Here is a 16,445-nt window from a genome sequence, read left to right on the forward strand (position 1 = left end):
GGCGTGGCGCTGGGGCTGAGGTAGGAAGGAGCCCGGCCCTCGACGCCTAACCCTCCCGCGACGCTAGCCCCTGAGTCGTGATGCGAGCGTGGGTCCTACTCTCCGCGGTGCTCTGGTACCTCACAGGAGGTGGGGCTCCTCCCGCCCGGCCCCCAGGCTTCCCGCAGCTTCCCCGTCCAGCCTCCCCGCTTCGCCCCGCCCCGCCCCAGTCTGAGCTCAGGCTCCGCTTCCACTTGGTCAGTGGGGTTGTTTTTTTTTTTTTTTTCCTCCGCAGTTGGATGGCAGCGTAATTCCGAACGCACTAAGAAAGGTTTCATTTATGGCAAGCCGGGACACCCAGGTAATGAGGACCTCTTCACTCGCAGAGTCCATCCGAACAGCCGGGGTCCCCGTGGCTCTGCTGAGGTTTTTCCCGAGCAAGGAAATGCCGCAGAAAGTTATAGAACGTGTACTGTGTGCTCTGCACTTCCTGGAGGTTGTTTCATCCTTACAGCAACGCCACTGCGCCTCAATTGCGTAAAGAAGAATCTCGCCTAAAGAAGCACGGCTCGTGAGGAGCTAAGATTCAATTTATAGCTCTTTCTCTGATACCACCTCTCTTCAGAATGTCCCTGCTGGTTTGCAGCCTGTGAGGCCAGCTCAGAGGAGTGATTTCCGGGGCTGGAAGTCCCTCTGTTTGGAATGTCCTTATCCCTTCATTAACTAGAACTCCTACACATCATTTCCGGCTCCGCTCAGATGTCATTTGTCACTGTGATAAAACTTTCACACACTCCCCAAGGAAAATCAGTCACACAGCTAACTTTAGCTGACTTTGGGCCGGTTCGTAGCGTTGGTTACATTTGGGATCACTCCGTTTTTGGAGCCCCTCCCCCTCCATGCCACCGCCGAATTGTGGTACAGTATCTTTATAGGTTCAGAGCCCGGTGTTCAGCAGGCTTTATAATTACTATCTTATGGGACAGTATTGTTCAAAGCACATTGTTGCTGCTTCCATCAAATCCGAAATAGAGTAGGAATTGCAGAAAATCTTCTTTATGTGTCCCACATAGACTGAATTATTGTTCCTAACAGAGGACATTTACAGCTAAATATCACATTTGCCTTGGGGATGATAATGATCATCTTTAAAATAGTTTTGCAAGCAAAAATTTCCTTTTCTGATCTTCAGGTTGATTCTACCAACGCTTCAAATTTTTTTGATTCTAGTTCTTCTGAATCTGTACACTAAAATGTATTATGTACAATTTTATAAACACTATACTATCACAGAAAAAAAAATAATGACTCTCTGGCAGTCTAGAGTTTTAAAAGTCTATGAGAAGTAAAAAGGACTTTAGTTTTCCAAGTGTTATAATGATACGCTGATTTTTAAAACCGTGAAATCCAAAGAGAACTAATCAAAGTAACTTTGGGACAAAATGGTAGGAAGTGTGTTTATTAATTTAAATTTTGCTATATAATGTAGTTATATACTGTTTTATTTGTCATAGTGAAAGTATATGTAAAATTACATCACAACAGCCCAGTCCTTGTCTGTATGGACTTTAAACATGCGGAAAAAGAAACAGTGGACCCCACCTATTTATGGGTTGGGCCTAATGAAAAGCCATTATCAGGTAAGTTATTTGATTTTAATATCTTCCTTTTTTAATGATGCCAACCTTTTTTAAGAAAAGCACTATTATTTATGAGAATGAAAAAGCTGTAACTTAATTTTAACTGAAGTTTTGCTTACTCAGTATTTAGACAGTCATAACCTGGTCTGTGCCTTATTTTCTCCTTATTCATAAAACTGAAGCAATAATTTTTGTACCTTTCCTCCCAAAGCCTTATTAGTTCAGAAGTTTTTATAGAACCTAAAATTTATCTTTGCAGCATCTGTGATAGGAAATGAGGTAACTAATTTGTAATTTTTCATGATGTTAGAAGGGTGTCTTAGAATGTAAGGATTATTAATTTCTATCATATGTGAAGAAATTGCATTGTACTATAAGGTACTATAATCTCATTTACTGAATTACTGGTATAAATAAATTGAAATTAGATGCCAAGAATTGAATTAAAGAAAACCAAAATATATTTCAAAATTGTACTTATCGTGTGGTTTTCCATTGAGTAATACAGCAGAATTAAGACTGTTGAATTCTTGAAGTTAAAACTGTCCATTAATTTATAAACTTTCATATGTATTTGTAACCCCAAGTTTACTAAATAGTGTTTGAATTGTTACATGTTAAATAACCAACTCATTTACTCTTTCTGTTTAGGAAGTAATAGAATAAATATAACTAATACAGGAAAGCTGACAGTGAAAGACTTTCTGGAGCCTTTGTCTGGACTTTATACTTGCAGTTTTTCATATAAGACTATCAAAGCAGAAACCCAAGAAGAAAAGGTAGTAAAGCAGAGATATGACTTTATGATCTTTGGTAAGAATATAGGCACATTTTAACTTATACATTTAGTTTGGATCAGAATTAAGTATATGGTTTCTTCATTTAGTATAAATGAGTCTGTTATATATGATCAGTATGGCTTATAGAGTATTTTAAATGTGGCTGGTTCCAAATAGGAAAAGGAGTATGTCAAGGCTGTATATTGTCACCCTGCTTATTTAACTTGTATGCAGAGTACATCATGAGAAACGCTGGGCTAGAGGAGCACAAGCTGGAATCAAGGTTGCCGGGAGAAATATCAATAACCTCAGATATGCAGATGACACCACCCTTATGGCAGAAAGTGAAGAAAAACTAAAGAGCCTCTTGATGAAAGTGAAAGAGGAGAGTGAAAAAGTTGGCTAAAGCCCAACATTCAGAAAACGAAGATCATGGCATCCAGTCCGATCACTTCATGGCAAATAGATGGGGAAACAGTGGCTGACTTTATTTTGGGGGGCTCCAAAGTCACTGCAATTGGTGATTGCAGCCATGAAATTGAAAGACACTCTTTGGAAGGAAAGTTATGGCCAACCTAGACAGCATATTATAAAACAGAGACATTACTTTGTCAACAAAGGTCCGTCTAGTCAAGGCTATGGTTTTTCCAGTGGTCATGTATGGATGTGAGAGTTGGACTATAAAGAAGGCTGAGCGCTGAAGAATTGATGCTTTTGAACTGTGGTGTTGGTGAAGACTCTTGATAGTCCCTTGGACTGCAAGGAGATCCAACCAGTCCATTCTAAAGGAGATCAGTCCTGGGTGTTCACTGGAAGGACTGATGTTGAAGCTGAAACTCCAATACTTTGGCAACCTCATGCGAAGAGCTGACTCATTTGAAAAGATCCTGATGCTGGGAAAGATGGAGGGTAGGAGGAGAAGGGGACAACAGAGGATGAGATGGTTGGATGGCATCACCAACTCAATGGACATGGGTTTGGGTGGACTCTGGGAGTTGGTGGTGGACAAGGAGGCCTGGCGTGCTGCAGTTCATGGGGTGACAAAGAGTCAGAGACAACTGAGTGACTGAACTGAACTGAAATGTGTCTGACCAAGGAACCTCAAAGTGACATCAAAATCAGTTCATTTCAGTTCAGTCGCTTAGTCGTGTCCAACTCTTTGCAACCCCGCGAATCACGGCACGTCAGGCTTCCCTATCCATCACCAACTCCTGGAGTTCACTCAGACTCACGTCCATCGAGTCAGTGATGCCATCCAGCCATCTCATCCTCTGTCATCCCCTTCTCCTCCTGCCCTCAATCCCTCCCAGCATCAGAGTCTTTTCTAAGGAGTCAACTCTTCGCATGAGGTGGCCAAAGTACTGGAGTTTCAGCTTTAGCATCATTCCTTCCAAAGATATCCTAGGACTGATCTCCTTTAGAATGGACTGGTTGGATCTCCTTGCAGTCCAAGGGACTCTCAAGAGTCTTCTCCAACACCACAGTTCAAAAGCATCAATTCTTTGGCGCTCAGCTTTCTTCACAGTCCAACTCTCACATCCATACATGACCACTGGAAGAACCATAGCCTTGACTAGACGGACCTTTGTTGGCAAAGTAATGTCTCTGCTTTTGAATATGCTATCTAGGTTGGTCATAACTTTCCTTCCAAAGAGTAAGCATCTTTTAATTTCATGGCTGCAGTCAATATCTGCAGTGATTTTGGAGCCCAAAAAAATAAAGTCTGACACTGTTTTCACTGTTTCCCCATCTATTTCCCATGAAGTGATGGGACCAGATGCCATGATCTTCGTCTTCTGAATATTGAGCTTTAAGCCAACTTTTTCACCCTCCTCTTTCACTTTCATCAACAGGCTTTTTAGTTCCTCTTCACTTTCTGCCATAAAGGTGGTGTCATCTGCATATCTGAGGTTATTGATATTTCTCCCAGCAATCTTGATTCCAGCTTGTGCTTCCTCCAGCCCAGCGTTTTTCATGATGTACTCTGCATATAAGTCAAATAAGCAGGGTGACAATATATAGCCTTGACGTACTCCTTTTCCTATTTGGAACCAGTCTGCTGTTCCATGTCCAGTTCTAACTGTTGCTTCCTGACCTGCATATAAGTTTCTCAAGAGGCAGGTCAGGTGGTCTGGTATTCCCATCTCTTTCAGAATTTTCCAGTTTATTGTGATCCGCACAGTCAAAGGCTTTGGCATAGTCAATAAAGCAGAAATAGATGTTTTTCTGGAACTCTCTTGCTTTTTCCATGATCATTGCGGATGTTGGCAATTTGATCTCTGGTTCCTCTGCCTTTTCTAAAACCAGCTTGAACATCAGGGAGTTCACGGTTCACGTATTGCTGAAGCCTGGCTTGGAGAATTTTGAGCATTACTTTACTAGCGTGTGAGATGAGGGCAATTGTGTGGTAGTTTCAGCATTCTTTGGCATTGCCTTTCTTTGGAATTGGAATGAAAACTGACCTTTTCCAGTCCTGTGGCCACTGCTGAGTTTTCCAAATTTGCTGACATATTGAGTGCAGCACTTTCAAAGCATCATCTCTCAGGATTTGAAATAGCTCAACTGGAATTCCATCACCTCCACTAGCTTTGTTCATAGTGATGCTTTCTAAGGACTTCACATTCCAGGATGTCTGGCTCTAGGTGAGTGATCACACCATCATGATTATCTTGGTCTTGAAGATCTTTTTTGTACAGTTCTTCTGTGTATTCTTGCCACCTCTTCTTAATATCTTCTGCTTCTGTGAGGTCCATACCATTTCTGTCCTTTATCGAGCCCATCTTTGTGTGAAATGTTCCCTTGGCATTTCTAATTTTCTTGAGATCTCTAGTCTTTCCCAATCTGTTGTTTTCCTCTATTTCTTTGCATTGATCGGTGAGAAAGGCTTTCTTATCTTTTCTTGCTATTCTTTGGAACTCTGCATTCAGATGTTTATATCTTTCCTTTTCTCCTTTGCTTTTCACTTCTCTTCTTTTCACAGCTATTTGTAAGGCCTCCCCAGACAATCATTTTGCTTTTTTGTATTTCTTTTCCATGGCGATGGTCTTGATCCCTGTCTCCTGTACAGTGTCACTAACCTCAGTCCATAGTTCATCAGGCACTCTATCTATCAGATCTAGTCCCTTAAATCTATTTCTCACTTCCACTGTATAATCATAAGGGATTTGATTTAGGTTGTACCTGAATGGTCTAGTGGTTTTCCCTACTTTCTTCAATTTAAGTCTGAATTTGGCAATAAGGAGTTCATGATCTGAGCCACAGTCAGCTCCCAGTCTTGTTTTTGTTGACTGTATAGAGTTTCTCCATCTTTGGCTACAAAAAAATATAGTCAATCTGATTACGGTGTTGACCATCTGGTGATGTCCATGTGTAGAGTCTTCTCTTGTGTTGTTGGAAGAGGGTGTTTGCTATGACTAGTGCATTTTCTTGGCAAAACTCTATTAGTCTTTGCCCTGCTTCATTCCTTATTCCAAGGCCAAATTTGCCTGTTACTACAGGTGTTTCTTGACTTCCTACTCTTGCATTCCAGTCCCCTGTAATGAAAAGGACATCTTTTATGGGTGTTAGTTCTAAAAGGTCTTGTAGGTCTTCATAGAACTGTTCGACTATAGCTTCTTTAGCATTACTGGTTGGGGCATAGACTTGGATTACTGTGATATTGAATGGTTTGCCTTGGAAATGAACAGAGATCATTCTGTCGTTTTGAGATTGCATCCAAGTACTGCATTTTGGACTCTTTTGTTAACCATGATGGCTACTCCATTTCTTCTAAGGGATTCCTGTCTGCAGTAGTAGATATAATGGTCATCTGAGTTAAATTCACCCATTCCAGTCCATTTTAGTTCGCTGATTCCTAGAATGTCGGTGTTCACTCTTGCCATCTCTTGATTGACCACTTCCAATTTGCCTTGATTCATGGACCTGACATTCCAGGTTCCTATGCAATATTGCTCTTTACAGCATCAGACCTTGCTTCTATCACCAGTCACATCCACAACTGGGTATTGTTTTTGCTTTGGCTTCATCCCTTCATTCTTTCTGGAGTTATTTCTCCATTGATCTCCAGTAGCATATTGGGCACCTAACCTGGGGAGTTCCTCTTTCAGTATCCTGTCATTTTGCCTTTTCATACTGTTCATGGGGTTCTCAAAGCAAGATTACTGAAGTGGTTTGCCATTCCCTTCTCCAGTGGATATCAAAATAGTGTATTCTAAATAATCCTCTTTCAGCCTCCCACTTCTCACTGTCTAGGTATGCAGGCACAATCAGCATTATCACAGTTTTGCTAGGTAATTTTAAAATTGATGTTTAATTCCATAAAAGCAAATTAATGATCCTTTTCACTGGACAGTGCTGACACCAATGATACTTCTGTAAACTAAGACTCTCCCCACCAAAATCTCATTTTTTTCTTGATACTTTTAACTTACATATGTAGGGCACCCACAGAAGCTATATCTTCTCTTGTACTGAGTAGACAATGTATCAGACAAAATAACCTTTTTCATTAGTCATTAGTTTTACATGTCTTCATGAGGACAAATTGTTAAAACATTTGTGCTCAGTTGCTCAGTCATGTCTGACTCTTGGAGATCCCATCGATTGTAGCCTGCCAGGCTCCTCTGTCCATGGGATTCTCTAGGCAAGAATACTGGAGTGGGTTGCCATTTCCTTCTCCAGGGGAATCTTCCTTACCCAGGGATCGAACCTGCATCTACTTGCGTCTCCCGCATTGGCCACTCCTGCACTGTGCCACCCGAGAAGCCCTTAAAACATTTTATTAGATAAATTAAGCTTCTTTGGTGGTTTGTAAGATTGATGGCATTTAATATTACGTGTTATTTGGAAATTGATGCTAGGCACAATTGTTTCATTATCATCTTTTTTTTTTTAAGCCTATCGGGAACCTGACTATTCATATCAGATGGCTGTACGTTTTACCACAAAATCTTGTGAAGGAAAATATAATGATCTGCTTTTTCGAGTCCTGAAGAAAATCTTGGATAATTTAATCTTTGATTTGTCATGCCATATCATAGAACCATCATATAAATGCCATTTTGTTAAAGTTCCAAAACATGGCCTCATTCATGAGCTATTTATAGCCTTTCAAGGTAAAAAATTTTAATATTTCTTTAAATTTATGAGTTTAATCTTATTACAGAATTAATTACCATAGTAATATGAGAAATAAGTAGTAGGCTTTAAATGCTTGTTAAGGACTAAAATCTATTGTTGTTCTTAGCCTGGTTCAACTATGATATATTGTTGCCTACTTTTGGGAAGTCAGTAGCATTTTATAAATATGGTCTTTAACTATGCAGCTAATATTTAAGTTATAACTTCTTATAGAATTTTAAATTGTATTTTTGAGAACTTGACAAAAGGGGGAAACCAAACCAAATTTATTTCTATTCATTTTAAAGCCTTGTAGTTACCTCCATTAGCCCCCAGATGGAGTGAAATCATAATATATAAAGTATTCAAATTGTGCACCTTTCTGGGATTACATAGATTAAACACATGCACACATGTATACTGATCAGCATTTGGAACGTTATTGGAATGTTTGGAACTTTTTGGAATTGTTTTGTGAAGATGTCATTTTCTCCCCCCTCCAGTTAATCCTTTTGCACCAGGGTGGAAAGGTACATGCAATGAGTCTATTGACTGTGAAGATACCACTAATCATAATATCCTCCAGGTAAGAATTTCAGTGTAGGGGGAAAGTATTTGAATAGTAAACAAAGCTGTTTAAAAACTTAAGCATGAAATATTACTGATATTGCTTTCAGTTTTATAAAATGAGATTGTGAGAGTTTTAGCTATTTTAAAATGTTTTGTCTTGGAATAGTATGTTTGGAATATTATATAACTCCCCAGGTTAATATTATGTATTTTTCCTATGATAGAAGAAGGATGGATCGCTGGTCTTTGTTCTCCAAATGTAACCAAGCAGCAGCTTGAAAAACAGCCTTACAGGGCTTCCTTGGTGGCTCAGTGGTAAAGAATTCACCTGCCAATACAGGAGACACAGGTTTGATCCCTGATCCAGGAAGACTTCACGTGCTATGGATTCTGAAAGAGATGGGAATACCAGACCACCTGACCTGCCTCTTGAGAAACCTATATGCAGGTCAGGAAGCAACAGTTAGAACTGGACATGGAACAACAGACTGGTTCCAAATAGGAAAAGGAGTACGTCAAGGCTGTATATTGTCACCCTGCTTATTTAACTTCTATGCAGAGTACATCATGTGAAACGCGGGGCTGGAAGAAGCACAAGCTGGAATCAAGATTGCTGGGAGAAATATCAATAACCTCAGATATGCAGATGACACCACCTTTATGGCAGAAAGTGAAGAGGAACTAAAAAGCCTGTTGATGAAAGTGAAAGAGGAGAGTGAAAAAGTTGGCTTAAAGCTCAGTATTCAGGAGACGAAGATCATGGCATCTGGTCCCATCACTTCATGGGAAATAGATGGGGAAACAGTGAAAACAGTGTCAGACTTTATTTTTTTGGGCTCCAAAATCACTGCAGATATTGACTGCAGCCATGAAATTAAAAGATGCTTACGCTTTGGAAGGAAAGTTATAACCAACCTAGATAGCATATTCAAAAGCAGAGACATTACTTTGCCAACAAAGGTCTGTCTAGTCAAGGCTATGGTTCTTCCAGTGGTCATGTATGGATGTGAGAGTTGGACTGTGAAGAAAGCTGAGCGCCGAAGAATTGATGCTTTTGAACTGTGGTGTTGGAGAAGACTCTTGAGAGTCCCTTGGACTGCAAGGAGATCCAACCAGTCCATTCTAAAGGAGATCAGTCCTGGGATATCTTTGGAAGGAATGATGCTAAAGCTGAAACTCCAGTACTTTGGCCACCTCATGCGAAGAGTTGACTCATTGGAAAAGACTCTGATGCTGGGAGGGATTGGGGGCAGGAGGAAAAGGGGATGACAGGATGAGATGGCTGGATGGCATCACGAACTCGATGGATGTGAGTTTGAGTGAACTCCAGGAGTTGGTGGTGGACAGGGAGGCCTGGTGTGCTGCGATTCATGGGGTTGCAAAGAGTCGGACATGACTGAGCAGCTGAACTGAACTGAACTGAACTGAGGCCTCTGCACCACAATTACTGAGCCTGTGCTCTAGAGCTTAGGAGCCGCAACTACTTAGCTCATGTGCTGCAACTACTGAAGCCCCTGTGCCCTCGAGCCCAAGCACCGCAACAAGACAAGCCACCACAATGGGAAACCCATGCACTGCAGCTAGAGAGTAGCCCCCACTCTCTGCAGCTGGAGAAAAGACTGCCCAGCAATGAGGACCCAGCACAGCCAAAAATAAATTAATTCATTTAAAAAAATGAACAGCCTTATAAAAATAAATAAATAAAGAACAGCCTTATAATCATGTCATTCTAGGTTAAAACATTGGTTTTTCCAAAACTGAGTCTTTATTGATCATGATAGTTGCTCTCTCCTCTGCCTTATTCGAGGCTCAGGACATAATCTAAAAAAATACCTTCATTCTCCTCCTCTAGTCCTTAAGCCCATTACCCTTAACATTGTACATGGTTTGTGGGTTTTATTAGTTACTATTTAAGCCCTGTGCTCAAAAAATAAAATGTACACCATTAGTCTGAAATGCTAATTAAAGTTTTGGTTTCCATCTTGCTTGGCTCTTTGGAGTTAGAAACAATCAACTCCCAGTTATCTACATATGGGATAGACATGCTGCAAATAATTCAAAACAAGTGCTTTTTAACCTCATTTCAACTCTTAACTGTTGTACATAAAAATTGACAGTTGATGAGTTCAAGCTAAACTAATTTTGGTATTAACATGCAACTTTTCAGGAATTCACCTGTTGTGTAAAGCAGTGCCATGCTTGTATTACATTTCATTGCCTCTGATATAGGAGAAGAAATTTGGTTCACAGTTTAGTAATTGTACTTCTCTCTGGTGTTTTAAAATCTTAGGCAAGAAATCGAATAGAAGAATTTTTCCGGAGCCAAGCATATATTTTCAACCATGATCTAAATAAAACTCTACCAGCCATGCATTTTGTGGATCACAGTTTTCAAATAGTACGTATGGATAGCTGTCGTCCAGGCTTTGGAAAAAATGAAGGTCTACACAGCAATTGCGCTACCTGTTGTGGTAATTATAAAATACACATATCTAGTTATTTAGGTTATATAGTCAGGATTCTCTTAGCATAATTGAATATTTATAGTGATTTTCTTACCAAAGAAATGTATTCAGTTAAAGGGAAGTAAAAATTCAAAGCCCAAATTTCTAAACATAGTTATCTTCATGTATATTAATTCTGCCTAGTATAATCTTTTGTATTACAAAATATCTCTATAGCATTCTGACTTGAGATACTGTACTATGAAAGGAAACAAAATGGTCCTGCCTAGAAATCAGAAATAGGAACTAGACAACCAGAAATAGGAACTCATAAATGGAGCAACACAGAAGTTATTGGAAGATGCTACTAAAGGACAAAGTAGCTAAGATTCTAACTTTCTTTTACAGTGCTACCTCGGATCATCAGATAACAATATTGAAAACTCATAAATAGGGAGTTCCCGGACAGTCCAGTGGTTAGGACTCCACTTTCACTGCCATGGCTCCAAGTTTAATCCGTGATTGGGGAACTAAGACCCTACAACCTGCTCAGTGGAGCCAAGGGAAAAAACAACTCATAAGTAGTCTTCCACAGTTTAATTGGTTGAACGTTACTGGTAGTAGAACATAGATATAGAATGTCAATGGTGTGACATTGATGGCAATTTGTATTATTGGTATAAAATACCTTTAACTGAAATGAGAATAATCTGTTCCATTGTACTTTCCTCTGCAGTGGTTTGTAGTCCTGGTACTTTTAGTCCTGATGTTGATGTTACATGTCAGACCTGCATTTCCGTCCAAATCTATGGAGCTAAATCATGCCAGTGAATTTCAACATGAAGACTAGGGGTGAAAGCATCATTACTTGCTTGTAGAGGTGGAAGACGTAAGATGATTTGTTCACATCCCAAATTGTCATAGATATTTTCTTTAAGGAAGATCAGTAAGACCAAAACATTGGAAAATGTACATTGTAAAAACCATAAAAAGATAGTCAACATGGTATTTCTAAGAAGGCATTTAATCTCAGTGGATGATTTTTAATGAAATATGTTTTGTTGCTTACAAACAATCTTGTTTCTTTGTACCTAAAACTATGTTAAGGTCAAGAAGAGTAGACAAGTATAATATAATAAAATTTTGTACTTTCCATATATTATTTTGTTTGATATCACTCATATGATATAAAGGCATATGTATTACTTTTATAATTAGAACCAAAAAAGTTATTTCTTTTAGTCTCTTTGCTTTTAGTCTATTTATTTTAGAATAATAGACTTTGTTTTTTAGTATAGAGTTAGGGTTACAGAAAAATTGAGCAGATATTACACAGAGTTCCATATACCACTTCAGCCCACCCCCTCTCCCCTCCCCGTTTCCCCTGTTAATAACATCTTGCATTAGTGTGATACATTTGTTATGATTAATGAACCAATGTCGATACATTATTATCACCTATAGTTTTAATAGTTTATATTAAGGTTCATTCTGTGTGTTGTACAGTTCTGTGGGTTTTGACAAGTACATATTGACATGTGTCCACCCCTACAGTTTCACACAGAATAGTTCCACCACCCTTAAAATGCCCTCTGTTTAATCTGTTCTTCTCTCTCTCTTACCCCACAGCCCTTGACAACCACTAATCTTGTTACTGTCTCTACAGTTTTGCCTTTCCCAAATTAGATTAAACTTAGAACCATACAGTATGTAGACTTTCCAGACTGGCTTCTTTCACTTACCAATCTTCATTTAAGATTCTTCCATGTCACTGTATGGCTTTGATATATCAGTTTTTATTGCTGACTAATATTCCATATCATGGGTGTATAAAGGACATCTTGATTGCTTCAAGTTTTTGATGATTATGAATAAAATTGCTATAAATATTTGTGTACAGATTTTTGTATGGACATGAGTTTTCAAATCAATTGTGTAAATACCTAGGAGCATGATTGCTGGGTTGTATGGTAAGATAATGTCTAGTTTTGTAAGAAATTTCCAAACTATATCCCAAATTGGTTTACCATTTTACATTCCCACTGCAATGGATGTGTTTCTTGTTCCTCATCTTCACCAGCTTTTGGTATTTTAAGTTTTTTGATTTTGGCTATTCTATTAGGTATATAGTGATAGTTCATTACTGTTTTAATTTTAAATCCCCTAATGACATCTGGTCTCTGCATTATTTCATGTGTTTATTTGTCATCTGTATATCTATCATTTAGATCTCCTTGTTTTTATTGAATTTTTCATTCATATTATTGAGTTCCAAGAGTTCTTTGTATATTTTAGATACAAATTCTTATCAGATATGTGTTTTGCAAATATTTTCTCCAATTTTGTGGTTTGTCTCTTCTCACAATGTCTTTCACTGAGCAGAAGTTTTTAATTTTAGTAAAATCCTTTTTACCAGTTTGGGGCTTCCCTGGTAGCTCACTGGTAAAGAATCCCCCTGCCCATGCAGGAGACACTGGTTCAGTCCCTGGCCTGGGAAGATCCTACATGCTGTGGAGCAGCTAAGCCCATACACCCCAACTATTGAGCCTGTGCTCTAGAGCCCAGGGACCCGCAACTGCTGAGCCCTTGCGCTGCACCTGCGGAGGCCTGTGCGCCCTGGAGCCCACGTTCAGCAACAGGAGAGGCCACTGCAATGAGAAGCCTGCCCACCAACTGGAGAGCAGCCCCTGCTTGCCCCAACTGGAGAAAAGCCTGGGCAACAAGGAATACCCATGTAGCCAAAAATAAATAAAGTATAGTCAATATTTTTCCGTGGATCATGCTTTTTATGTTATATCTACAAACTCATCACCAAGCCCAAAGTCATGTAGTTTGCTCCTGTTGTATTCAAGAAGTTAGTTTCGTGATTTACATTTAGTCTACGATGAATTAGTTTTTGCGAAAAATGTAAGTTGTATGTTTAGATTCTTTTTTTTTTTTTTTTTTGCCTATGGATGGTTCCAGCACCATTTGTTGAAAAGACTGTCCTTCCTCCATTGAATTGTCTTTGCTCCTTTGCCAAAGTTCAGTTGACTACATTTGTGTGGATCTATGTCTGGGTTCCATACTTATTAATTCATGTATTCTTTCCTCAGTATGGTTCAGTTCAGTTCAGTCGCTCAGTTGTGTCCGACTCTTTGCGACCCCATGAACTGCAGCATGTCAGGCCTCCATGTCCATCACCAACTCCCGGAGTTCACCCAAACTCATGTCCATCGAGTCTGTGATGCCATCCAGCCGTCTCATCCTCCGTCGTCCCCTTCTCCTCCTGCCCCCAATCCCTCCCAGCATCAGAGTCTTTTCCAATGAGTCAACTCTTCTCATGAGGTGGCCAAAGTACTGGAGTTTCAGCTTTAGCATCATTCCTTCCAAAGAACACCCAGGACTGATCTACCTTGATTGCTGTATAGTAAGGCTTACATTTGGTTGGTGTCAGTCCCCTGATTTAGTTCTTCCTCAATATGATGTTTGGAGAAGGCAATGGCAACCCACTCCAGTACTCTTGCCTGGAAAATCCCACGGACGCAGGAGGCTGGTAAGCTGCAGTCCATGGGGTCACTAAGAGTCAGATACAACTGAGCATCTTCACTTTCACTTTTCACTTTCATTCATTGGAGAAGGAAATGGCAACCCACTCCAGTGTTCTTGCCTGGAGAATCCCAGGGACAGGGGAGCCTGGTGAGCTGCCGTCTCTGGGGTCACACAGAGTCGGACACAACTGAAGCGACTTAGCAGCAGCAGCAGTATGATGATAGTTATCGTCTTTTGCCTTTTTGTATAAATTTAAAAAATTTTTTTATTTATTATTTGGCTCTGCTGGATCTTCATTGCTTCACACAGGTTTTCTCCAGTTGCAGCAAGTGGGGGTTACTCGCTAGTTGTGATGCTTGGGCTTCTCATTGCAGTGGCTGTTCTTGTTGCAAAGCATAGGCTCCAGGCACTCAGGCTTCAGTAGTTGTGGCACACAGACGTAGTTGCTTTGTGCACTGTGGAATCTTCTTGGAACAGGGATTGAACCCATGTCCCCTGCCTAGGCAGGTGGATTCATAACCAATGGACCACCAGGAAAGTCTATGGTCTTGTATTTTTAATTTCAAATTCGAAGTGTTTATTGCTGGTATTTAGAAAGGCAATTAACTTTTGTATATTTACCTTACATCCTATGATCTTTCTCTAATTGCTATTAATTCCAGGTTTTTGGTAGATTCTTTGAGATTTTCTACTTAGACAACCATGTCATCTGCAAACAAAACAGTTTTATTTCTTCCTTCCAATCTGTATATCTATTATTTCCTTATCTAGTCTTACTGCATTAGTTAGCACTTCTAGTATGACATTGAATAGTAATGGTGAGTGGGCACATCCTTGTCTTGTTTCTAGTCTTAGAGAGAAAGCATCCAGTTTCTCACTATTACATGTGATTTTAGGTATAGTTTTTTTTTTTTAATAGATGTTCTTTGTTAAGTTGACGACGTTCTCTATTCCTCTATTCCTTTGATTGATATATGATATTTTCATCTTTAGTCTGTTGATGTTGATAGATAAATCGATTTTCAAATGTTAGAACTATTCTGTATTCAGAATAAATCGTTTTTAGTCATCGCTTCAGTTCAACATTCAGTCGTGTCTGACTCTGCGACCCCATGGACTGCAGCACACCTGACCTCCCTGTCCATCACCAACTCCCAGAGTTTACTCAAACTCATGTCCATTGAGTCAGTGATGCCATTCAACCATCTCATCCTCTGTCGTCCCCTTCTCCTCCTGCCCTCAATCTTTCCCAGCATCAGGATGTTTTCTAGTAAGTCAGTTCTTTGCATCAGGTGGCCAAAGTATTGGACTTTCAGCTTCAGCATCGGTCCTTTCAGTGAATATTCAGGACTGATTTCCTTTAGGATGGACTGGTTTGATCTCCTGCAGGCCAAGGACTCAAGAGTCTTCTCCAACACCACAGTTCAAAAGCATCAATTTTTAGTCATAATGTACAGTTTTTTATACATTGTTGGATTTGATTTGCTAATATTCTGTTGACAATTTTTGCATTTATTTTATGAGACATATTAGTTTGCAGTTTTCCTTATACCATTATCTGTGTTTTAGTACTAGGGTTATTTTTTGTTAGTGTTAACATTGTAGATAAGTGTGTCAGTCGAGTCCAATCAGGAGACAGAAAACATGAAGCATTTTGAACAGGGAAAGTTTAATATAAAGAATTGTTAACCATAACGGGATTAGAATAACAAGGAATTGGATAGTAAGATGTAGGGAACCCTGAAGACTCTGCTACAAAACCACACAAGGAAGAAGGGTTGGTGAAGCTACTGGCCACCATGCGCTGCAGGATGTGGCCAGTGGAGACGCTGCACATGCTGCAGGGGCCTGTCAAGGGAACAACCTGCTGCTTTTTGATGTCAGCTCAGTTTGGCGTTTTCTTCCCTCTCCTTAGAAAATCCTGCAGCGTGTAGGCACTGCTCTTGAGTTGGAGAATTTCTTTTTTTTTTTTCCTAAGCCAGAAAGCAATTTTCTCTTATATTTTGTTTTACATCCTCCAGTGCCCCTGTACTCTTTAGGTTGCTGCTGTGTTTGCTTAACTGTGTTTGGTTAACTGTGTTCACCGTTAGCAGACTTCCCTTACCCCATAGTTCATGCATCTGATAAATGTTTCTCAGGCACTTCTTGATTTCCTCCTTTAGTTTCAGAAGCTTCTTCATTCCCCTCGAAAGGAAGAACCATAGATAAACTGACAGATTAGTGTGATTACCTCTATGAGTAGAAACAGTTTAATAGTCAAAAGCAAAACCTGATCTCAAGAAACATTAATTTTCAAGTTACAATAATGGGGGAAAACACATCACTACCAGGTTTGTGCAGGTGTCAGTGGCCTAGAGTGGAAGTTATTTTCTATCACAGCAGGC

The 16,445-nt window shown here is 39.7% G+C and overlaps 1 protein-coding gene across 1 annotated transcript; it reads left to right on the forward strand.

Moving 5' to 3' along the window:
* Positions 1 to 80: 80 nt before the first annotated feature.
* ZPBP2 (zona pellucida binding protein 2) lies at positions 81 to 11,361 on the forward strand. The gene is made up of 8 exons (XM_052658759.1): positions 81 to 129; positions 275 to 340; positions 1,494 to 1,619; positions 2,271 to 2,432; positions 7,294 to 7,512; positions 8,020 to 8,102; positions 10,377 to 10,557; positions 11,267 to 11,361. The coding sequence occupies exons 1-8, from the start codon at positions 81 to 83 to the stop codon at positions 11,359 to 11,361; spliced, it is 981 nt and encodes a 326-aa protein (XP_052514719.1).
* Positions 11,362 to 16,445: the final 5,084 nt, after the last annotated feature.

This window comes from Budorcas taxicolor, chromosome 19 (genome assembly GCF_023091745.1).
Source record: "Budorcas taxicolor isolate Tak-1 chromosome 19, Takin1.1, whole genome shotgun sequence".
Classification (NCBI taxonomy): domain Eukaryota; kingdom Metazoa; phylum Chordata; class Mammalia; order Artiodactyla; family Bovidae; genus Budorcas; species Budorcas taxicolor.

What these genes read in the sequence shown, in the direction of transcription:
- ZPBP2 (XM_052658759.1), top strand. Translation starts at nt 81, where the DNA reads ATGCGAGCGTGGGTCCTACTCTCCGCGGTGCTCTGGTACCTCACAGGA. An exon ending in GCTCTGGTACCTCACAGGAG is followed by an intron (nt 130 to 274) that starts GTGGGGCTCCTC and finishes TTTCCTCCGCAG; the next exon opens with TTGGATGGCAGCGTAATTCC. An exon ending in GCTATTTATAGCCTTTCAAG is followed by an intron (nt 7,513 to 8,019) that starts GTAAAAAATTTT and finishes TCCCCCCTCCAG; the next exon opens with TTAATCCTTTTGCACCAGGG.